General features: G+C 42.4%; 4 protein-coding genes and 1 pseudogene across 4 annotated transcripts; 2 read left to right on the top strand and 3 right to left on the bottom strand.

The window, feature by feature from the left end:
• Positions 1-571: 571 nt before the first annotated feature.
• slc15a5 (solute carrier family 15 member 5) lies at positions 572-4,543 on the top strand. Its single transcript, XM_040132234.1, has 9 exons — positions 572-923; positions 1,477-1,699; positions 2,342-2,511; positions 2,657-2,877; positions 2,965-3,151; positions 3,337-3,525; positions 3,764-3,895; positions 4,018-4,126; positions 4,402-4,543. The coding sequence occupies exons 1-9, from the start codon at positions 572-574 to the stop codon at positions 4,541-4,543; spliced, it is 1,725 nt and encodes a 574-aa protein (XP_039988168.1).
• Positions 4,544-5,006: 463 nt separating this feature from the next.
• On the bottom strand, positions 5,007-7,942 carry LOC120793113 (E3 ubiquitin-protein ligase TRIM47-like). The gene is made up of 6 exons (XM_040132829.1): positions 7,335-7,942; positions 7,135-7,230; positions 6,537-6,782; positions 6,303-6,456; positions 6,129-6,194; positions 5,007-6,035 (listed from the first exon to the last, which is right to left on the bottom strand). Exons 1-6 carry the CDS (start codon positions 7,887-7,889, stop codon positions 5,506-5,508), a joined length of 1,647 nt encoding a protein of 548 aa, XP_039988763.1. The 5' UTR covers positions 7,890-7,942; the 3' UTR covers positions 5,007-5,505.
• A 1,359-nt stretch (positions 7,943-9,301) lies between these two features.
• LOC120792854 lies at positions 9,302-12,284 on the bottom strand (annotated as a pseudogene).
• tmem17 (transmembrane protein 17) lies at positions 12,058-14,071 on the top strand. Its single transcript, XM_040133841.1, has 5 exons — positions 12,058-12,407; positions 12,602-12,705; positions 13,138-13,251; positions 13,406-13,549; positions 13,728-14,071. Exons 1-5 carry the CDS (start codon positions 12,293-12,295, stop codon positions 13,803-13,805), a joined length of 555 nt encoding a protein of 184 aa, XP_039989775.1. The 5' UTR covers positions 12,058-12,292; the 3' UTR covers positions 13,806-14,071.
• agbl2 (AGBL carboxypeptidase 2) lies at positions 13,919-23,305 on the bottom strand. The gene is given in 23 exon segments (XM_040133840.1): positions 13,919-14,794; positions 15,053-15,194; positions 15,345-15,571; positions 15,669-15,699; positions 15,817-15,991; positions 16,285-16,365; positions 16,603-16,701; positions 16,797-16,877; positions 16,998-17,120; positions 17,277-17,355; positions 17,470-17,582; positions 17,754-17,854; positions 17,944-18,070; positions 18,280-18,439; positions 19,333-19,475; positions 19,679-19,709; positions 19,711-20,078; positions 20,940-21,195; positions 21,359-21,509; positions 21,855-21,962; positions 22,172-22,345; positions 22,733-22,862; positions 23,280-23,305. Coding segments are annotated over 22 exon segments (3,066 nt in total). The 5' UTR covers positions 22,845-22,862; positions 23,280-23,305; the 3' UTR covers positions 13,919-14,610.
• Positions 23,306-23,501: the final 196 nt, after the last annotated feature.

Genomic DNA, 23,501 nt, shown 5'->3' with positions numbered 1-23,501 from the left:
TTTTTTTTATGTCTACTAATGCTGAAGTCTACTGCTTAGGCAACATCATGTGTTCGTGAGTTCTATCATTTTAAACCATGACTATTATCACTGCAAGCAGTTACTGTGAGTTTAACAATTTTAAATTAAATTTTAAAATTGAGAGCCAACAGTGATTGCAGGGACTCAGTATAAGTCGTTAATGGGGAAAAAAAATATATGTCTGTATCATGTTGGCAATTATAGAGATATTTCTGGGATGCTCTCTAAATAGCTCCCATCCATTACTCCTCCTGGATGCAATTTTGCATTATGTGTCAGATCCCTGTAAGGCGTCCCCACTTCTGAGTAAGATCATGACACAGGAGGATAATCAGTCACCAGCACGTGCAAAATGCAGGTAGGTGTGTCTGATCCTACGTGTCTCCAGTTCAGCTCCACAGTCACACCAAAGTGAGGGATTCCAGCTTTTCCCACTGCTGGTCCCATCCCCAAAGGGCAGGAGTTCCCATTCAGAGCTCCGCGTGGTCTAGTACTGACTGCATCCAGACAGCCAAGCAGCCAACAGCAGCCAGCTTGCTGGCCAGGAGGTATGGTGGCCGGACACCTTCGGAGACAGCCGGAGGGCAGAAGCCAGCTGCGGCGAGTCTCCCACATCCCTCTTCCAGACCAGGGGCTGCCAAGGAAGTCCCGCAAGAAGCTCCAAGTTATCATCTGCGTGCTGCTTGTGGAGCTGTGTGAAAGATTCACTTTCTTTGGGATTGTGTGTAACATGATTCTCTTCTGCACTGTGAAGTTGGGCTATGATAACTACCTGGCTGCGACTGTCAACCTGTGCTTTATAGGAGCCAGCACCCTGACCCCTGTTCTGGTTGGGTGGTTTGCAGAAACCTGCTTAGGAAGGGCCAAAGTGCTCTACTTGTGTGCTGTCCTTCATTTCTTTGGTAAGACACAATGGGTTGAAGTTTGATATATGTTGTCGGATGTGGAAAATTTGAAACTTTATGACTTGTCTAAAAAATGATCCAGTATCTTGGACAGTGTATATCTGTTATAATCTAAGATCAGAGTAAAGCTTAACAATGCAAAGGTCAGCTGTGATGAACTGACTGCTGTTTTTATGTCTTGTCTCACTTTTCCATGACGATGCAGTTTCTAGTCATTTTAAAAGCCAAGAAAAAGGTAGTTCCAATTCTTCTACCTGTACCTGAAATATTGATGCAGACAAATCTACTGGGTGGGTCAAATCTGAGAGTTTGAAAAAAAAAATAAATACATTTTTCAAGATATTTATCCGAATATGTAAAATGAACAAGGAAGATGCACAATCATCTGACATATTATGAATCTTTACCTTTAGTGTGAGCTAATTTCAAGAGTGTTGTGAAATTCTGTTTAGGTGCTTAGTCAGGGCTCTGCTTCTGTGAAATCAGACTCGTGTTTGAAATCAAGCTGTAACCAGATGGCATGACCTTTACCCGTCGTTGTACATTCTAGGTACAGCCATGCTGCCCGTGGTGGCGTTTCCCTTTGAAGATTTCTACATCGACACTCATCACATGACGCACCAGCTGGAACCTCGGGAGCAGCAGATCTTGTTCTACACCGGCCTCCTGGCCGCTGCGCTAGGCATCGGCGGCATCAGGGCCATCCTCTGCCCCATGGGAGCCTACAACCTGCAGGGTTACAACCAGCACAGGCTCCTGTCCTTCTTCAACTGGTGGGTGAAGTTGCCATCTGAATGCAGTCATTCACTACGTTAGCCAATAATCGGACTCCAATCCACTGTTATTATTACTATAATCAGTTTTATAATCATTTAAGAAATCTACCTAATGAAGTTCTTTAGAGTTCAGTGATTCTACATGGTCATACAACGTGTTTTTGGAAAACAAGGCTACACTTCTGATCCCCTGCTAGTGGTGGAGTTTGGTACTAGAGGCTTTTGATCACTAAAATCAAATTGGTTTATTATCCTGTTAGATTATGAGATTTTTTTTTGTATGAAATTGTCTTTTTCCTACAGCAACCCCCCTCATTTTAGCAGGAGAGTAGTGCTTTGGGAAAGTTAATTTTTATCTGATGCTGGCGTTAGACAAAAAGGGGAAAAAAACTATAAACTAGGTATACCAAATTAAATGATTATCAGGCCAGTAGTAGTTGAAATAATTTGGACCAAAGTGTTGAACAGACTGACATCTGACCAATCAACCAATACCAACATACTTACGCCCTGCAACTATAATGGTAAAAATATTGTGTTATTCTTCCTTATAGCTAATTTTTAGCTATATAACCATGAAATGTTTTATGTTTAATGAAATTAATCACTTAATGTAAGATTTGTTTTCATTATATTTAGGTTCTACTGGTTGGTGAACCTGAATTCCACTGTTGTGTTTCTGGGTATCGCTTACATCCAGCAGTCTGTGGCCAAAAATCTGGGTTTCCTTATCCCCTTCACCTCTGCGCTCCTGGCTCTCATCGCTATACACATGATGCGCAACAAACTCACCTACAAACCCAAGAAAGGTAACATGCATAGAAGAAAAAAAAGAGATGTAGAATGAGGTATTCAGAGACACAGCCCATACTTGTGTGCACATAAACTTGTCACGGATCACGCCAAATGAAGAAGTCTGCAACCTCACACTGTTCCTCCATGTTGCCATCATAGGTGGATCCTTACTGACCACTCTGGGAGTCTTCCTGAACTCTCTCAAGATGTGCTGCCTTCACCATCGGCACCTGAGTGGAGATGTGGCGTCTTGGCTGGACCGGGCCAAGGAGAACAATGGCGGCCGTTATAGCGAGACGCACGTAGAGAACGTCAAAGTCCTGGCAAAGCTCTTCCCTCTTTACGGGCTTCAGCTGCTGTACAGAGTCTGCATCACACAGGCAGGTCACTGGGAACATAATGATTCTTTTTTTTTTTTTTAATCAGAATCCTTTCCATCTGTGTCTTAAAGAATGTGTTTCTCATAGATTCCCTCAGGTTTCTACATACAGACGATGAACTCCAACCTTCACCTGAATGACCTCCTGTTGCCCATCGGAGCTATGAATGTGATCAGCATCCTACCTGTGCTGCTCTTAGCCCCACTGATCGAGTGTATCACTACCTGCTACCTCTCTATGGAAAAAACTCCTCTAGCGCCTGCAAAAGTTATTAGTGAGTGTCTCCACACATACACACCCCTATACCCCTATTAATTTTTATGTCCTCACCTAAACATCCCCTATGTCTCTCTCGCTCTTCTGCCTCTCTCTCATCCTGCCTCTTTTCTCCTGTAATCAAAACCCCCATTCTACAGCCCCCTCTCTCATCATCCCACCCTGTCCATCCTCCCCTTCCAGCTCTGGGCCATGTGTGTGCCACTCTGTCGGTCCTGGTGGCAGGCTTGTCTGAGCTGCAGCGGAAGGCTTACCCTCTGGTGGAGCAGACCCTGTCTGGAAAGGTTCTGCAAGTGTCGTCGATGCCGTGTTTCCAGCTGGCACCCCAGTACATCCTGCTTGGCCTGGCGGAGGCTCTTGTCACCCCTGCATGTGAGCGAGAGGCTTAAGGTTCCCATGATTTCATGCGATATCGGTCGCACATGTGCCCTTGGTGCACCTTCCCAAACACTTTGAATTTATCAAATTAGCACAAACCAACTGTCACATGATAAGGAGGCCCAGGGGGTCAAGTTGCTGACTTTTTTCCTCGTCAGTAATGCTGCCTTTCATGTCACAAATGTGGAGCGAAGGTGATCAAACATGTCCGCTGTCACTTCCTCTCTGGCAGGTTCCCTCATATCTTTCCAGCTGATGCCGAGCCACATCAGAGGCATCTCCCTGCACTTCCTCACTCTGTCCTACGGAGGGGGCTGCTTTCTAGGAGCCTTTATTGTTCAGCTGGCATACTTTCTCTCTGGAGGTAAAAAAAATTGTAATGCCTATTTTCTCCCAATAACAAATGATAGTGATACTTTAATTTGAGATTTTTTTGGCATAAGATGTCATTATTGCTGTGATGGTCACAGTTATATGTGATTACAGGTCATTTCTACCCACACATACTGCATGATGGGAATCTGGAGAGATTCTTCTTCCTCCTGGCCACACTGATGGCTATAAATACCCTTGTGTTTTGGAGTGTATCTTACAGGTACAGTATTATTTCTCACTAACTACCTTGACTACATGGCGGAATAAAGATTAGTAATTTTACGTAATGAACACTTTCATGTATGGATTGCAGTGAGTTACCCGTGTTCAGGTCCATTACAGGCCATTTTTAGGTGGTCTTCAACAGAAATGAAGACGCTGTGGTTAAATGAATAGTCACATTGTAACATTTGACAAACGTATCCACTTTGATGCTTTAAAAAGTTGTGTATCGAGGCTCTAAATGTGTTTTCTTGTTCTCCTGATGTTGCGCAGGTACATAGACCTGAGTGTGCAGGGCAAAGCACTGACCATCAGCCCTCTGACTGAGAGGCTGCTGCATTACAAGGCCTGCCTGCGCTTCTACGACACCGTGGATCACTCCTACACACACACCTCCATTGAATCTATTTTATGACTCGTCTTCATTACGATCTCTGCTGTTAGTGGCGCTGGCGCTGCATGTCAAAATCTTTAACTGGGGGAATGGAGAGCTGAACAGTACAAATGAAATACTTGGAATGTACATATTTTTGTTGCTTTTTTATAATTATGTAATAATAGTAATGACAGAATTTCTGCATGTAACCAAACATGTCCCTCTTTGGTTTGGACTGTTTTACTTTTGGGCTGTGTAAGAGTGAATTATTTTGAGTTAAATTCGCATTAAACATTAAATAAATAAACAAGACATATTAGCAAAACATGGTCCTTTATTTGAGTCTATTAAGCTAATGCAAAGTCATTCTGTTTCTTTGGTTGATCCATAGATTTTTTTTTTTTTTTTGATGATTAAAAATACAAAATAAGCAGAGTAGTGGCTACAATCACCAAGGGTGTCTAAAAGGCTTATTTCCATTGTGATCCTCCAACGTACAAAAAAGTGAAACCATGACATATAAAGGCAGAGTGGCAAAACCTACATGTTCCCAGATCTCTTCAAAACAAAAATCAGACTCAGCATGTGTAAATGGGTCAAATTGTAATATTGGATTTGGGCCTTCTGGGGTATTTTATCATTGCCACTGACCAGGCCTTAAATGTGTTAATTAATAATCCAGTTTAAAAAAAAAAAAAGAATAAAAAAAGGAAAACAATTGAACAAGTTCTTTTGATGCAGTTTTCAAGCAACATTTTGAAAAAAAGGCCAGAATATAACAAATGTGTTTGCCATTCTTAATCTTGATTCAATCACTACCAAACGACCCGTATATGCTGCTTGTTCATGACTGTGTCCATCTATGTGCACATAAATGTCTCTCGATCACTCACTCACGTACAGACACGTGCAAAACTTTCTTTCTATCCCTCAATCCTATAATGCAGAAAATGGAAATGTGCAGCCAGTCCTGAGGTCAACATTTATCCATGTGCTCGGGCTTAGATGCGGCATATCTTCAGTGTTGCACCTAAATCAACGGAAAACCCGGGATAGACGGGTTCAGTGAAGTTGGTCTGGGTTTGGTGCAGCAGTGTCAAGCTATCAGAGTCAGAAACACTGTAGAAGCCCAGCGTTCCTGCCTCGTAATCGAGGTGCACACCTACTCTGCGAAAGCGAGCCGGAGCAATTCGGCCTCTGTGAAGATTATTGTGCCAAAACGTGCAGCCAGAACGAGAGCAGGTTAATTTCCAGGACAGGTGATTGTGGCCAAAACTACAATCTTTCCCTGAACCCTTTCTTTTGATCCCTTTGTACGACGCAGCCACCTCGACAATGCCACCATCCCACTCCACCTCCCAATAGTGGCTGCCCTTGAGGCCCATTTTGCACAGAGCCTGGTGATAGTAGGTGAATCTGTCGCGGTGATCAGGATGAGCCTGGTCCCTATCACTCCATGATATCTCTCTGTTACTATTAGACAGGCAAAGACACGCTGCTACTGTGCAGGGATCCACCTCCACTTCGGAGTCTGCAAGGAATGATCAGAAACTCACTTAGCTGGTGAAGCTTTCATGTATGTTTGTGCTGATATTTATGCAACGTGACTTAACGTCATGCTTACTCTTGTAATTGGTCAAAAGGTGTGTCCTCGATTTTATTTCCTCTCGCAACGTTGGCATTTTTAACACTGATGGAAAGGCAAAACACAGATCATTCTCTTTATTCATTTACAGAAAATTTACTGATGAGACCAGACTAATTATAAGGTTTAGGAATCCAAACTGGCCGTACTTACACACATTTCCTTCAGAACGAATGAATAATTCCTCCTTCTCTTTGTTGCACATGTTTTTCAGTTTATCTCTCTGCGCAGTGACAAACTCTGTCAGCGTGTCAAGTCTTTCATGTGAGTGCGGGAATGCAGGCAGGTCACCCAGGGCCTGGAAACCCTGCACAAGGCAAACAAATGCAGAGTGGTATACACTTCCAAAGGCTCTGACAACTAGCGTGCCACAAAGCATGCCATCACCTCAAGAAACTGAACGGGGTCCTCGGTCAGTGAAAGCCGGCCCAGCTTATCCTCTCTCCTCTTCAGTTCAGACACCTGGCGCTGCAGTTGCCCGAGGTGGCCGCTGGTCCAGTCCACCCCAGCCTTCTCTGCTTCTCCTACTTTCTCTCTCATCTCAGAGCACTTCCTCTCCAGAGAGCGGACGTATAAACAGATGTGTTCCGCGCACAGCCGCTCGTAGTCGTCGCACGCCTCCCATGCAGCGTCCTTGTGGAAACATTTTGAGTTTAGAGCACATGGTCCTGCCAAACTTTGGAGTCTCGTTCATTATTCAGCACCGTATGATGAGTAACTGGAATTTTTTTAGGTTTACTTTTTGTTCACAGTGCCAAACTTTTGAAATTCAACTTTTCCAAATTTTGCCGTAACATGTCCATTTGGCCTAACACAGTTTACCCCCACATCCATTTCCTCTAGTTCTAGGACATCTTATTCTACAAGCACAGCAGTTAACTCAAACTAGGCCCTTTGATTATCCTATATCAAACATTTTAAAAAATACGGAAATGTGTTGTTGAATAAAGGAAAATGGATTGTTGTGTTTGCGGATGACACTCACTCTCACAGAGTCGGCAGCATCCATCAGCTCTGCCATTTTCCTCCGTGAATTCAGCACTCTGTCCGCAATTTCCCGCCTCGTCCTCTCCAGTTTTCTCTGTTGAAGGCATAAAACACGAATCCAGGAGCTTTTCCAAAACCTCACTGACAATTAAAAGGACGGGCAACAAGTGACTTCCGCATGGGTTCGCGCTGAATTACCTGCATCTCACGCGTCTCTGCTGCGACTGCCACCGTGTCGTGGCCCCTGTGCTCATCCACCACACACATCGGGCATACGAACTGCCGATCGGTACGGCAGTGAATCTCCAGAGGTTTGTCGTGACGCACGCAGACGCTCTCTCGGACCCTGTCCGAGGCCGGGATCAGGCTGTGCTTCTTCGGCGCCGCCACCTCAAAGTCAGGTCGCGGGTGGGTCTGGCAGTGAGTGGCCGAGCACACGGGGCAGGACCTGCAAGCTTTCCGTTTTCTCCCCGTGCACGCGTCGCACCGCGCACCGCCAGGCCCCACGGGAGCGCTTCCCCTCCTGTGCTCCTCCAGCAGCTCGGCCAGCAGCGTGTTCCTCCTCAGAACAGGCCTCGGGCTGAACGTCTCCCTGCACTGGGGACAGCTGGAAGTTCTTCCTCTGTTACTCTCTCTGTCCCAGAAGGTATTGATGCACGTTACACAGTAACTGTGTCCACAGGCGGTCGTGACAGGATCCTCCAGCAACTGTAAACAGATGGAGCAGTCGAGCAACTCGCGGTTGTGAGCCATTTTCTCCCTCCCTCTCAGACTGACGGAGTTGGTTTCTGTTTCTCTGAAGGAGGGAAGCGGCCGGTTGGCGGCCTGTTCTCAGTGGGAGGGCCCTCACAGCGGCTGGACCGGCTGCTCTGTGCAAATGTGGAAGACCAAGTACGCAAGCCCGGTACTGAAGGCAAACATGAACTGCATTTCGAAGTTTTGAATTCTGCTTGTGTCAAAAATACGGGAGTTCATCCTTGACATTTGGATCAATCTGCGGAAGAAAAATAATCGAAACAAAGAACCACGTTTACCGAAGTCACGTTGTGTGTAACTATGACACACTTACGTCCTCCTCAGAGAGGATGTCTGCAGACCACGACCCGGAGGGGTGTTATGGGTATGCGCCTCGGTTGCTATGGCAACTGCCGGTGGGGATGGGGGACAGCTGGACATTATCTGCTATGCTAGAAATAGACAAAAAATAATTGCTTACAGTGAGGGAGCTGTGTGTGACCTGTGGGGAAACATGGCGTAATACTACACAGAGACCGAAAGACCTAATAGTAAAGGAAAAATAATAACAAGTGGTCATGTATGGGAAGGGACAGTAAACCCTCTCTCTCTTTCTCAAAGATGGTGGGTATTTGGTATCGAATGTGAACAGCCTCCCTGATTTTTCTTCATCAAAAAGCTCGTAAGTGGAGCTTGAGCTGATATTAGTTTTTCACTTATTGGTGTGCTTGCTTTAATATGACTTAAAACTGCTTCAATGAACATTTTCAGACTAAAAACGGATCAAATGATGACTTGTATGGCAATGAGACCGCTCATGGCGATGAACCCACAGTTCCCCTCCGCTCATACAGCGAATTTTAGCCTCTTTCAGCTCCTTGTTCTGGTTTCGACGGCCTGCATCTTTACTGCTTTTGGTTCACTCTCATTGCTCCCATCAAGTCCCACTGAAAACAAAGCTCGGAGGAACTGGTCCGCTGCCTGCTCAGCACCAAACAGCATGTAGACAAAGCTAGCGACTAGCTGGTGAACATAGTGGAGCTTTTAAGCAGCTGAACAGATATTTCCCTTAAGAATTTGATGGAGACCAAATAAGTGATAAAAGAAAAGTGAATATTGGATTTAGATTCATCAGGTGAGGAGAAACACGACTCCAATTAAATGCTAATGTTGCTTCTTGTCTGCTGGATGTGTAAAAAATCTATTATTGCAGGTGTAACTATAAGCATTTTTCCTTTTATGTCAGCCCACTGCTTAATTAAACAAAACAAAAAAAGATATTTACAGAACTTCTTTAACCCCCAGTGTGTAGGATTTGAAAATGTCTTTCTTTGTCACCATTAGGCGGAAGTAGCAGAAAAGAAAAAATGTTGTAGGCAGCAAAGCAACGCCTGATACACCATGCCCTGGATGGCAGACAGTGAGATGAAAAGGTTTGAATCAGACTACAATATGCCGATATTTTACTGGGAATTTTAAAGAATACAATCAAGCCTTAACTATAATTAATGGACCGTACTTTCAGACAGCAACAGCTTTTTTATAACTTGTGTTTAACACATACACTAGAAAATGCACAAAGAAAAACAAAAATACTGCAATACAGATACTTCACTCAAGCAACCCTTTACTTTGGTGTGAGTATCCTAACAGAGGAGCCTCTGGAGACCATGAACCCAGGGTACAGCAGCTTGCAGAATGTGGTCTGAACTCTGTGAAGGGACTTCATTTGACCAGAATCAGACACGCTGTAGAAGGACAGGCTCCCGGCCTTATGGTTCAGATACACCCCTACGGTAGAGATGCAGGGGACAGATGTTCCAGATTTGATATCATTGTGCCAAAATGTGCAAACAACATTTGATGAAAGGCAAATGCACCAGGACTGGTCTGTGTACCCAAAGCAACTTTCCACCAGCTCTGCCCCTTTGTAGCACACAGCGACCTCAAGCCTGGGCCCCATCCATTCAACCTCCCAGTAGCAAACTCCAGATAAACCTTCAGTGCACAACACTTGATCATATTTGGTAAATCTCTCTGGGTGGGCTGGGTACCGCTGAGCTTTTCAAATCCAGGCTACCTTGCTGTTTCCCTCAGAGAGCATTAGGTTTTCAAATGCAGTGTTGGGATCCAAATGGAGGTGGCAGTAATCTGAAGTATAAAATGTTAAAAATTATTCTTCAGTGTGACTATTGAGGCACAGTGGAAGGAATGTACTTCATCCGAATATGTTTATGCCAAAATACAGTAACAACTTACACAGGAGGAACTCTTTTCTTGTCTTAGGATCAGGATCAGCTTGAATTAAAAACAGGAAACATAACAATTTCACAACTACATTAACCCCAATAAATACACATACATTATTTTAATAAAGGTATTTTTTTACTTGTCTCGGATATTTCTGCAATAGCCTTTACTATGTTTTCAATTTTGTCTCTCAAATCATAAATGCCCTTTGTCATAAAGTCATAAAGATGTGTGTATGTGGCACGAAATCTGAGAACATCAGGTTCTGGACAATCGAAAAGGGATTGGCAGCCCTACAAACATTTAAAAACAGAAACACAGCATAAACTATGGTCCTAACCACTAAATTATCAGTTCTATCTATTTTGTGTCTGTGTACCTGCAGGAAACGAATATGATCCTCAGTGGGGGACAGCCGCTTCAGTTCATTCTATCCCTTCCTCGGCTCACAGATCTCCTTCTCCAGCCGATCCACAAGTGCCACGGTTCGGCCCATCACGGCCTTCACTTGAACTCTGATCAGCTCCTTCACAGCACATCACCTTTTATCCGCCATCTGGACTTTTTCTGCATGGACTGCTGCATCTCCAGAACACTAACAGTAGAAAGACATAGCGAATAATGTCAGTCACTGTAAAGGAATTGGATATAGGACACATGCATTACATGTCAGCCAAGAAAGAGTGCAAGACAGTTCACCTTAAGTGCTTTAATTGTCTGTCGCAGCTGCTTCTCTTTCTCCTGTATTCCCTGCTGGTATCTTTGTTTTTGCTTTGTTTTTGCTTTCCAAACTGTTTCTGAAAAGTAAATCTTATCGTTAATCCCTTTGTTCACCGTTTATTTCCAAGACAGTCATGTCAATCATGACAGATGTGTATATTTACAGACATACAGTAATAAACCATTAAGTATGATGTCTCTTCTTACATCTCCCAGTCATTCGTAGAAAAAAACCCTGTAATGACTAATTGGAAAATGCAGTGTGGTTTATTTGATGGTGTTGATGATGTGAAGAGGATGAAGGAGACTCCGCTGACACTGTCTTGATTACATATAAAGGTTTATTATAAAGAAGAACAGCGTCAAGTCAAGCATCTGCAGATCTGCTTGTGAGAGGGTGTGAAGCCAATGAACCACTCTGAAATTCAGCCTTGGTCACCGACTCTTAACTAGGACAGTTGTTTTCCTAAAAACTGTCAGGCACATATGGTTTTAGTTACAAAGCATTATCTGCCTTTGGGGTCTGCAAGACCCCTTCTGAGGACCCTTGACCTATGGCCTCTGAGCTATATCTCTATTTTCACACATGGTTTATATTCTACATATATGACCATACACCTCAGCAGTTTGAATTCACTTTCAGAGCAATATGACTCTGATAACTGACTTACAAGCACAAACTGTGGCCAAAAATATTCTTACTTGTCTCTCTTTCCTCTCTGCTGCAGTCGAGACAGTATCGTGACCTTTGTGGTCGTCCATCACACACAGCGGACAAATGCATTGGCCATCACTGCAACAACAGACTTCCATCAGCTTGTCAGGCTTGGAGCAGACCTTCTCTTGTATGGAAGCAGAGGCTTCCACTAGCTTGTGCCTTTGGAGAGCAGCAAACTCTTAGTGAGGCTGCAAGTGGGTGGCACGGGAAGAGGGGCCAGACACACCAGGCAAGACTTCACAGCCTTCAGCTTCCCCACAGTGCAGAAATCACACTCCACACCCCCCCTGGGCCGACTTCATCCTTCACAGGAGGGGGTCGGGTTTTTCTGCCCCCGACATTTTCCCCATCAAATCAGCCAGCGCTGTGCTCGTGTCCAGCACGGGTCCTGGGCTGACTGTGTGTCTGCAATGGGGACAGCTGTAAACAACAACATCCCAGTAGGCGTTGACACAGTCCATACAGAAGCTGCGGCCGCCCTTTAAAGTTCGTTCGTGATACGTTGTGTCACATTTAATGATCTTAAGGGACCAAAACGAGGAGACAGTCGAGGAAACAAGGGAGGGAACGACACGACACTTTTCATGCGAGACTTGAAGGGAACGCGAGAATCCTTTGGTATCCAAGGAGACAACGACAGTGTTCGGTTTCCCTGTAGTGAGGACGAGGTGGCGGTGTGAGCGCGTGCTAGTTCCCTGGCGATGTTTGTGTTTAGGAGCGAGCATTTTACGCGATGGACCTGCCGGAGGCGATCAGAAAGCGTTTAGAAGACTTCTCGCGGAATGTGCTGTTTGACCAGAGCCGGACTCAGCCTTTCTCAAAGGAGAATGACACGTTTTTGCCACACGGTAAGTTCAACTCAAAACGCAGCTAACGCTGTGGACAAATTAGCATTGATGTTAACGTTGCTAACTAGCGACATGAACGGTTGTACGGGGCTCTGTTTGTCACAAGCGTAGTTTTACAGTACGTGTTGCTGAAATTGGGTTGTTTATCCGACCAACGTACGTTGTGTTATTTCTTGTACTGGTTTTGTTTTCAGACAAGCGGGTTCTGTCAAGTCTCCACCTCCAGATGTCTCTGTACTTTAACATGTGGTTCTTCCCCTTGTGGTGGATCACTGAAATTGTAATGCTGCACCTCAAGGTAAAGCAAAAGGAGAGAAAGTGACATAGGCGCTGAGTACGCTGGGCTAATGTGAAATACTGCTAATGTTTCATTCTCGCAGTTAATAACCGGACAGTGTGAAAACATGAACACCAGGGTCCCCGTCGTTACAATTATTTAATATAAAAAGGAAATGATTCCGTAACTAAAATTAAGAGAGATTTGATCCTCATCAGTTACTTTAAAAAAAAGCTTTGATATTTATGGTATTAAGATAAGCAACAAAGTAATCAAAGGATCCCTGGTAGGCTGATGCAGGTGTTTATTTTTATCGTTATTGATTTTTATTGTCAGGATTAGACCTGGAAACAAGTTAGTACATTCACACCATAAAAGCCCATTCGATTGAATCACATTACTTTAAATTCAGTTCATTTAAAACTGCATTGTTGTGGTTGTCATTTCCTCCAGTATCCTGTCTTGCCAGACTACTACAAGTTCATCCTTGTGACGGTTCTCATCCTGATGACTCTGATCGAGGCTATCAGACTTTATCTCGGTTATGCTGGGAACCTGCAAGAAAAGGTGGTGAATCACGCAAAAATATAGATATAGTTGATGTAGAAACACAACACACACACAAAACTCTGAGAAAAAAAGCCTTTCTTAAAGAGGACATGAACTCCAGTGGGTACAATGGCAGAGATTGTAATTCGTGTCATGCTTGTGTTTGTGGAAGGTCCCAGAGTTGGCTGGATTTTGGCTGTTGAGCATCCTGCTGCAGTTTCCTCTGGTCCTGTTTCAGCTCTTTAATGAAGCCATTCTCGTACTGCCCCTGGAGAGAGGCGTTCACATAGTTCTCGCTATATTCATACTCACACAGGTATGATTACATTCCTCTTAAAAACTTACTGTTGTAGTTCTACCATTTCCTATCTAAGGAATGCATATACTTAAATACAGGCTACATTATGCATGTTCTTGAGTCTTTATAATTTGGAGATGATCGCTCATTTAATTTATATATTTTTCTTAAACTTTTTCATTCTTGAATGATCCAGGCCGTCTCTGGTTTTGTGGCGCTCCGGGACATGGTCAGACACACCGAAAGCCAATTTCATCTCAGACAGTTTGACTGAATTCTGAGGCTCTGACTTCCCTGGCACATGTGGACACACCAGGACATGACCTTACTTATCAACTCCCAGACTCAGAGGCCGACAACAAAAACGATGTCACTTTTTATATTAGCCGTATTACAGGGAATATTTGATATCCATAACTGGTTATTAAATAGGAAAACGTTTGACAATATGTACTTTTTGTATTTTATTCAGACTATATTGTATTGGATTGGATTGTATTTTTGTTTTCATACATTTGCAATAAATAAAATAAATGTATAAAATCTACATAGCACACAGCCTGTGGCAGCTAACTACTGCATCATAGAGTTTGTGGTGGTGTCCTCTGAAAATCCAAGCATCAAGATTTGTCATCAGTTAATCTTAGTCATCCTTAATTAACCACTAATCCTTAATCATATCAACGCTAAGTAGAAAAAATATTGGGTTTCTAATTAACATTTTGCAAAAAAACCCAAAAAATAAACCGTTTTTATAGAGTTAGTATCAATTTTATCAATATTTAAAGAGGACATATAATTAACCTTCAAACAAAGATTTCCGTTGGATAGTAACTATTGCTTAGAGTTTCACTTCTCTCCTTCTACTCATACGACACGAGTTTGACCTGTGTCATGAGATCTGTATAAATGAGGTAAAAGACCATTCTTATCCCAGCATATCTGTTTTTTAACAGATCTGTTGAAATTTGAGCAGAAATTATATTCCTCTTCACTGATGAATTGAGGTTCATATCACTGGCCAGAGAACAGAGAGAATAAAAATCAATCTGTAGTTCCAGGAATATAAATACTGTGGCCTAAAGTGGGGCAGACTGTGATGGTCTTGTGACCGTAGCCTCTCGTGGATCTGTACTTATTTGGCCTTTTCCTCCAGAGTGATGGTGCCTGATGCTCTTTGCCAGGGTGTCACTCTGTGGATGTGGAAGTTTCATTGTCATGATGCCTGAAGGCTTTGACACAGGGGGCAAAACACCCATTTGCCTTTTGTCCTCCAGAGTCTCTTTGCATAGTCTGAGGAAATTGAAAAAGGATAGGGAAAAATACATTTCAAAGACCATAAAAATTAGGTAAAATGCTTGATGCTTGTCTTATCACTGCGAAAGATTGTCTTGTTATCGTAAATGTTTTTTAACATCGGTGCTTATGTCCCAAACTCTGAACTACAATGGCAACCTGGGCATTTGACAGAGAGAGAATGACAGATGAAAAGATAGTCAAGGGGATTTAAAGTGAATTTACCTTTTTCCTCTTAGGTCTTTCGGCCTGAGCAAAGGCACATATAAATTTCTGTGTGATTCAATCTCTCTCGGGGGAATGTCAGGGGTGAGATCTCTCGTCTTCTGCTCTCCAAGTGGTATACATCTCAACAATGACAAACCAACTGAATAGATGACAAGATCAGATCGAGAAGAGGAAGACGTTAAGTTAGTGATAAAAACAAACAAACATTCTCATGTAACTGTATCCTCACAAGAAACAAATTTCAGTATAAACTATATCAGTATAGTATCTGTGCATATGAAAGAACAACCTTCTGAGGGTTCATCTTCCTGTTCCTCATTCTGCTTTTTAGTCTTGGTTGTATCTGCGTGTGTGGTGGAGGAATCCTCAGGCACAAAGTAACGTTCTGAGACTCGTAAAGAATTTCTGTCCCCATAAATATACCGGCCGTTGAACTTGTCATTGGTGAAACTTGACAGCAGCTGCTTTGTTGAAATAATGTCTGGAACCATCTTGACACGCATGGATGAGGGAGACCTGCCACAGACATAACATTTAGTAAAGCTGACAACACCTCAGCATGTAATAAGCTACTGTCTATTTAATGAGGATACTATTTCAGTGTGAGGTTTACCTGTAGGGCCTTGTAAGGGAAGGTGGCAGCCCTGAAAAGGGAGACAAGTTTTATTCTCAAAGAACTACAGTTTGAGTCAGGCTTGAATTGACTGAGAGATGATGAAACTCTAATTCAGTTCCATCTCGAGCTGTACATGCAGACAAACCTCTGTAGACTTTAGAGGAGATGAAGGATTTCCGGGGGTAGTGATGCTGTTGCTGGTTGGGATGTATGAAATTTGGTGACGGCAGAATGAGAGCACTCAGGTGCAGCAGCTGCGAGGAGCATCTCCACTGTCCTGTATCCATCCCCAGGTCATCTGTGAAAACAAGCCAAACACACTGTTCACTGCTACGCAAGACGTTTCCTAATGCATTGATGGTTGAAAAAAATCCTAGCTTTCCTTGCAGGAGACTATCTACAGATTGGACAATGAAATACTTAAAAAATTTCATTAGTCTCTACCAAACCTCCTTCATATTTGGAAGTCGAAATGCAACGTGATTAACCGTGACCTTACAAAATATGGTACTAAATTAATGGTAGTGGTGAATTAGGTGAAAACTGAGGATATGAAGACAATTTTTAGCAAGGCAGAGCCTTCAAAATAAATGTTACCTGCGTGAGGTGACACAGCTGAGTATGTACTGAGATGTGGACATTCTTTTGCCCTGCGATGCAGGTATGCAGCCCTCATGTTTTCCAGACAGTCGTCCTTTGGCAAAGAAAATATCCCATGGAAGATATCCCGAAATCAAACTCAAAATTACAGGCTGTGTTCCGTTTCTTAAAGTATTGGAACACGTTTCTCATTCTTTCAGTTAAAAATGAGTTAAACTGGGTATGTGAACACATGTTTATGGCTGACCAATAATGTGGCAATATCAGTGACCCAATAGTTTGGTGAGGATAAGGTGATTTTATGAGGGAATCCAATCTGGTTCATCTTTACCTCCACAGGCTCGCAGCCCTGCCACAGAGTCACCTGACTGACCTCCCCAGGGTGAGTGGTGGGAGGAGGGATCGCAGCTTTTTTCATCAGACCATTTACCTTCACAAAGAAAGAACTATTAATAGGAACATCTCGGAAAATCTTCTCACGTCTTTGGCTCTGTCTTCTAAACTTATTCCAACTCTATTTCACACCTGCCATTTTCTCCTGTGCCTTCCAGCAGGCTCCACTGGGATGCTCTCTTTAACTGTGATCTCATGTGGCAGGTTGGACTCCTGCAAAGGCCGTCCATTAATCACTCTAATCAGTTTAAAGTCATTAATACATTAATCAGACAAGTGGGTGCATTAATTAATGGACCATTTAGTCTCATATAATAATAATATAATATGAATAATATTTCTGATGTTGCTTTGCAGGACCTTTGGCTGTACATTGTTCTTCACTCTCTCTGGTCGCAGCCTGTTCCTCTCTTTATGACTCCTTAAACGTTTCTTTTTCTTCTTCACTGGAGTTTGCTGTGGAGGAGAATATGAGTAGAGCATCAGAAGACATGATTCAAAACTAATTGTCACAAAGGAGCCCAAGGATCACTGGATCCAGATGTGATATTAACCTAGCAAAGAAAATAAGGCACAAAAGTGTAAAATCAGTATTCCATTATTTGAGTATACCTCTGGATGGACAATTTGTGGCTGGCTCAGTAAATGAACTGGGAGTCCGTCTGAATCTGAACTATTTGAACCACTAGTGCTGTAAAAACAAACAAGAAATAATCACATTCAAGCTGAATGAGAGCACATTTTATACCTATCCCATATTGCCCAAGTATAAAAAAATAATAATAATGATAGATTACTATGTCACCTGGTTTCCAGGTCAGACACAGAGATGTTACAGTCAGTGCCCAAATCTTTGCCCAGCCTCTCTCTGACCTCCTTTCTCAATAATCCTTTAAGCTCTGTCAGACAGAAAGCAGTCTGAAATAAAAAGCAGGGGAAACACACACACAAAATTCTGACTTTTAAATACCAGATTCACAAAATTCAAGCTTGAAAAACCAGTATCCAGGTATATTTTGGTGCTCCAACAATAAATTTCTAAATAAATTGACATACAGAGACATAAAGACAAGATGCTTTATCTCTCACCTTTGTTGAATCAGGGTCACAGTAGTCCAGCAGGGTATCACAAAAATGAAAGCCCAGGGACTTCAAGTCTCGAGTAGTAAAATGTGTTCCCCTCCTGTCGCCTAATGGTTAAACGGATGATAGATCCTCATACAAGAGACACACCATGCTTACATACATAAACATTCACACTCCGAAAATCCAAACTCACCCAGAGTGGAGCCTCCAAAGGTGGCCTCCATAGTATAGCTGTTTCTGACGCCAAGTTTCCACATGGCGATTCGTCCCGTTCCCTCTTTGCTCTTCTGAACCCTGAATTTACAGCTCTTGAAGGAAAACTGATGAAGACAGTGCAGTTTAGATGTTTTAGCTGAATTCTAAATATCGAAAATGAAATGTGGTGAATATGAAGTGTTGCACATATTGTAAAGAGCGGTGTTGTGTCTAATAGATTGGTGACCTGTAACAAGTTAACAAAAATGTTCAGAGCCAAATGTTACTCGGACTAAATATAGGTTTGAAAGAGTTTTTCAAACAGTGACTTTACCTTGTTACTGGCGTTCTTGCTCATCATTAGTGGAAAGACTCTCTCGTGAAGCTTCAGAGAAGCATCACCTCGGCTGATACAACCGTACATGAACACATTGTTTTTGCGGTTGTGGCCATGAAAGTCACAGTAAAGAACTACGTCCGTCTCGGCCATCAGTCTGGGAATTTTGTTCAGAATAGATTGTGGTTTGTTAACGTTCCAAACAGACAAAATGTAGGAGCGAAATATAGAGCATGCAAATACAGTGTGTGCCATGTTTGGGAAGCTACTTTGTAAGTTTAGTTTTGCAAGACACAGCTCCCAGTAGAAAAAGTAAAAATTTTCACAAAGCTACACTCAATAGAGCTTTGTATGCAACTTCAAATACCAGATCAGATTCCATGAATTAGCAGTCTGGGCAATTTGTTGTGTCCCTGCCTCTCTTTTTCTTCTTTCCTTGCTGTTTTTACAGACAACTATGCAATAAAGCCAGATGTGTCAGGAAATAAGTAATAATAATAATCTATCCATCCAACCATTTTCTGATTTGCTTTTCCTCTTAAGTATAATACCATCCTACTTGCAGGATATACAAAACATAAAAAGATATATTCAAAAAATCCACTGGATCTGGTGTTAAGGAAATGTGCCTTTGTGTAGATCAGTAATTCCAAAGTTGGATGCTTTCAGCCAGGAAGTTCAGTCTGGGAGTAAATGCCAAACAAATATTGCAATCTCATTTCAAGAAGACTTGAAATGAGTGTTGATTTTATTTGTTATTAATTATGTTTTCACATTTAATTATGTTTTTTATGTTAATTATGTTTTCACATTTTCACTCACCCTCCTCTGCCCGAGACTATAGTCTGAATCTAATGCCCCGACCAAACAACACAAACTAGCTGTTCACGGACAAAATGTAGAAGAACTGATCTAATTTGCACAGTCGTGTTGGACAAATATACACAGGAATGTACACAGAAAAAAAAGAAAAAGACTACTGAAAACGTTATTTAATATGAAACAGCTCTCAAGCTATGACCTTGCGTTTGTTCATGCATGTGTCTTTACCTTTCCACCATGTTTCGGGTGTGCCACACGCAGGGAAAGGAATCCCTGAGTAATGTCTTGTAATTTCTGTTGAGGTCCCTGCCTGCCAGAGAGCAGCGGTAATTCCCTACCACCACACCATCGGGGTTCAGCATTGGCACCACCTGCAGCAAATTAGAAAAAAAACATGTTTGATAGCAGTATATAGCATTACAACGTACAGTATATTGCAACACAACCTCATCATTCTGTCCACTCACCATATACTTTATAAACTACTATGCAGACATATAACAAATTGGAATATATTGAAGTAATGATCAAGATAACAATACAGATTTGAGACTACGAGCATGAGGTCTCCCACCTTAAAAACAAACATTTCCCTGAGTAGCTGCATCTTCCGAGTCCCCGAGCAGGAAGTCCAGCAACCCCTCCATCATCCAGGACCCATTGGTTTCTCCAGGGTGCACTCGGGCCGTCACAACTACAGACTTCTTGGTCCTGCCCACCACCCTGCCAACCCCCCGAGACGTTATCGTCACCATATACACAGCATTCCCAGCGAGACTTTGGCACAGCACCCGTAATTTACAGTATGACGCAACTGCTGGGTTGGAAGAAATACGCCTAAGGTAGCGCTGCAGATGTGAATAGGTGTAGGGGTAGCAATGGGTCAGGTAACAGGTGTCTGAGTCATAAGGGAATTGGAGAGTCCAGGTGAGTGAGTACAGGGCGACCGTGTCACTGTTGTTGTCCTTTGGATTCTAAATAGAGACAGGGACAATGGATTACAAGAGTTCCTGCTTCTACAATTGTCATTTCCATTTTGTGAAGTCATGCTGTTCTGGTTTGCTTTTGTAATTCTGGCAACATGACGGACCACAGTTTGTGCATGTTTTAATTTACTCACTACAGATCTCATACTTAATTTTACTGCCGACCCTTTATCAAAGTACACTTTAAGTTTCAGCTTTATTTCAGTTTACCAAAACTGCGTAATAACATACAAAAAAACAACTTACAATGTTAACTTGGGAATCTTGTTTTCACTCAATTTATGTAATATGACATAAAACATGGCTCCCAAAGTAAAAGTTTATTCCAATTTATATGAAGCTGCGGCAGTAATGCCCTCCCTTTTTCCTTCACTGTTCCTCCCTGCCGATTTAATTTTAAGTTTGAATCTTCTAATTTAATTTTCTGTTCATCTACAATGCTGCATTGTGAAAAGGTTCACAAGAAAGTCAACACAAGAAAAGCATAAAGCATTTTCAGGGAGTTTTTGACAGGAACACTTTTTTATTCCTTGTGAGGGCCACTTGATTTTAATCTCAGTCATTTCGTTTCCCTTTGTCCGCTTGCTTGTGCTTAATAAATGTTATGCCTACGGGGGCCTACCATGCAGTGAAAACACAACTTTCTGACAAGCCAAAAAGATGATTAAATGTTCTCTGTGATTACCTATTTTAAAAAATCTCTGCAAATTCAATTTCATCCTATGCTCATATAAACTGAAAATGATTCTGGAACACTAGGAAATGGACTAGTAAATTACAATGTACTGACTATAGCCAGTCAAGATGCCATTTTTGACATCTCTAACTCATGTCAGAAAGTACACCTACCTGATTGCAGTTACGGTAGTATCTGATATTGGAGCCCGTGCGTTGCCATCCAGCACCTTTCTCCTTGGCAGCCCTCTCAGAGTAGAGGAGTGGTCTCATACCCAGAGAATAAAGGCTTCTGCTCTTCATCAAGTTGATGATAGTGAAGCGGTAGGTCACTCCAGCTTTCATGTTCCTGACTCTGAAGTAGAACCACTGCGTGTGCTTTCTGGTGTACATGTCAGTGCGCAGGGTGAGCTCATACTCATAGACACCCCTGAACAGGGATGAATTATGAGTGGAATCAGAGAGAGAAAGAGAGAAAGAGAGAGAGAGAGAGAGAGAGAGAGAGAGTAACTTAAACTAGAGCCACAGGGATGAAAATATAATGGTTTAAATGTTGCAAGAACTGATCAGTAGATTATGCTGCAGAGACTTACACTTGCACAGCTTTCTGAAGGTTCCCACTCTCGAAGCGTGACTCAAAATTAAGGGTGAAGTCTGTCTGATTGATGTCATCAGAAGTTGCACTCTTGATGGGCCCTCGGCTCCCTCCGACGCGTGAGCAGGCGAAATATGGGCGCTTAGTGGCTTAAAGGAGTGAGAACAACAGGAAAAGAGTGAAAATTATAACGGCACAGCTTTCAATAAAAATAAACTTGCATTTATTTTCAGTGAGTGGTGGCATGGTATATCATGTTTATCTATAAGATAATTATGATTATTAATATCTGGAATAACACTGCTGAGGGAATACACTTAAGCTGCCTAATGTCCCACTACAATTCCCATGATATTGTCTATTAATCAGAAAGCAAGACTTGTACATTGTTATTTAGCATTTACACATGGGGGTGGTAATACCAATATCACCATCCCCATCTTGAGGAATAAAGGATTGGTTGGGTTTGAACTCACTAATATAAAAAAAGTTACCATGGTCAATGCAGTATACCACTCTCCCTCTCTCCTCTCCAGCTGGCATCGGTGTCCTCTCCTGTCCTGTGGGCTGATAAAAAGGCTCTGGCTCTTGGGGGTCCCACTCTACAACACACACTCTCTCTGTGTCATTACATGTTAACACTGACAGAAAAAAGGCCATGCCAAGTTTTAAATTCCTTTTGATTCGGCATTTTTTTGCCAGAAGCATCCTCTCACAAATTTGACTCAGTACCTAGGCTTGGGCTGATTGGTAAGCCTTTGTGTATATCATACCTGGTGGCATACAAGGTTTAAATAAAATGGAATATTACCTATGTGATGGATAATGTCGCTGATGACCTCACACTCTATCGGCCAACGGGGGAAGGAGATAGATGGAAAGTTAACCAGGTCCCGCGGCGCCCTGAGACTCAAAATAGGTCTGCCACCATCAAAATCTATGAGCAGCTGCCTGGTCCGCAGAGTCTGACTTAGGCTTATGGACACTGAGTGGGAACATGAATCACACCTTCAATAACTGTTCTTTCCTGCTCCTGTTCTTCTGGTGCTGCAGTATGGATATGCATTTTTCATCAGGTCTGCCCCCTTGCCTCACCTGGACCAAACAAGCTAAAAAGGGATTATGCTGCACCTGATTGCTTTAATTATCTCATTCACAAAAGAGCTCTTGTTAAATACATAATGATCTATCATTAGGGATGAAATCCCACCTATTCATCCTGTGTTGACCAGATCTCCTTCCCAACATGGCAATCTATTAGCTACACACAGTTGTTACATTAACAGTGTCACACTCCCATTTCAGTAACAGTTAGAATACATACAGTCTACACGCATGTTATCCAAATGCAGCCTATGTGAAAATAGCTTACACTGCCTCCTCCCTGCTAATTCCTCCTCATCTTCCTCTGTGTTAGAGTCATTGGTGTCCGATTTGTCCAGCTGGTAGGTATTCCACCAAGTCCTGATAGCAGAGACAGCCATGATTGATGTTTTCTCTGCCTGATTGGAAACATATAAGTCATCAGTGTTGTATTCTAATTACCAAACTGAGTCAGAAGTGTATTGGCATGATCCCTGTATCAGGATAATACAAAGATGAATTTTGTTATTATCATGAACCAATTTCAACCTGTGAAAGAAATTCAAAATCTTTTGCCACAGAATATAAGCCATTGTAAATGCAGGTAATATAAAAGATTCAACTTTTCAGACATGCCTATTATGTGATACAAAAAGCTTTATAGGAGGACGTTTTTATACTGTTGCTAATTTAGGGATAATTGGAAGTAAAACACGATTCGCTAATGAACAGGACACTGCAATACTTGGGCCTGTGTGTAATAAATGTGATCTGAAATAATACTCAGTGAATTCACACACACACACAAAAAACAAGCCAGGTTTACAAAAACTCACATTTGAAATGCTCAGGGGGGAATCTCTCACAGCCATCTTCAGCTGTCTTTCTGCTAAAAGAGAAATGCTAGAGAAAGTCTCGTTTTCTTTCCAATTAGTATACCGTTGTAACTACTAGTGTAGTTGACTAGTTAGCTCGAACACAACAGCTCATACAGCAGCACAACGGCCTGCTTCAGCACAGGCTTCCTGGCATTTTGCATGAATTTAAGATGTTAAATT

Source organism: Xiphias gladius, chromosome 8 (genome assembly GCF_016859285.1).
Source record: "Xiphias gladius isolate SHS-SW01 ecotype Sanya breed wild chromosome 8, ASM1685928v1, whole genome shotgun sequence".
NCBI lineage: Eukaryota > Metazoa > Chordata > Actinopteri > Istiophoriformes > Xiphiidae > Xiphias > Xiphias gladius.
The sequence above is the reverse complement of the archived record's forward strand: the minus strand, read 5'-3'. Positions and strand labels throughout refer to the sequence as shown.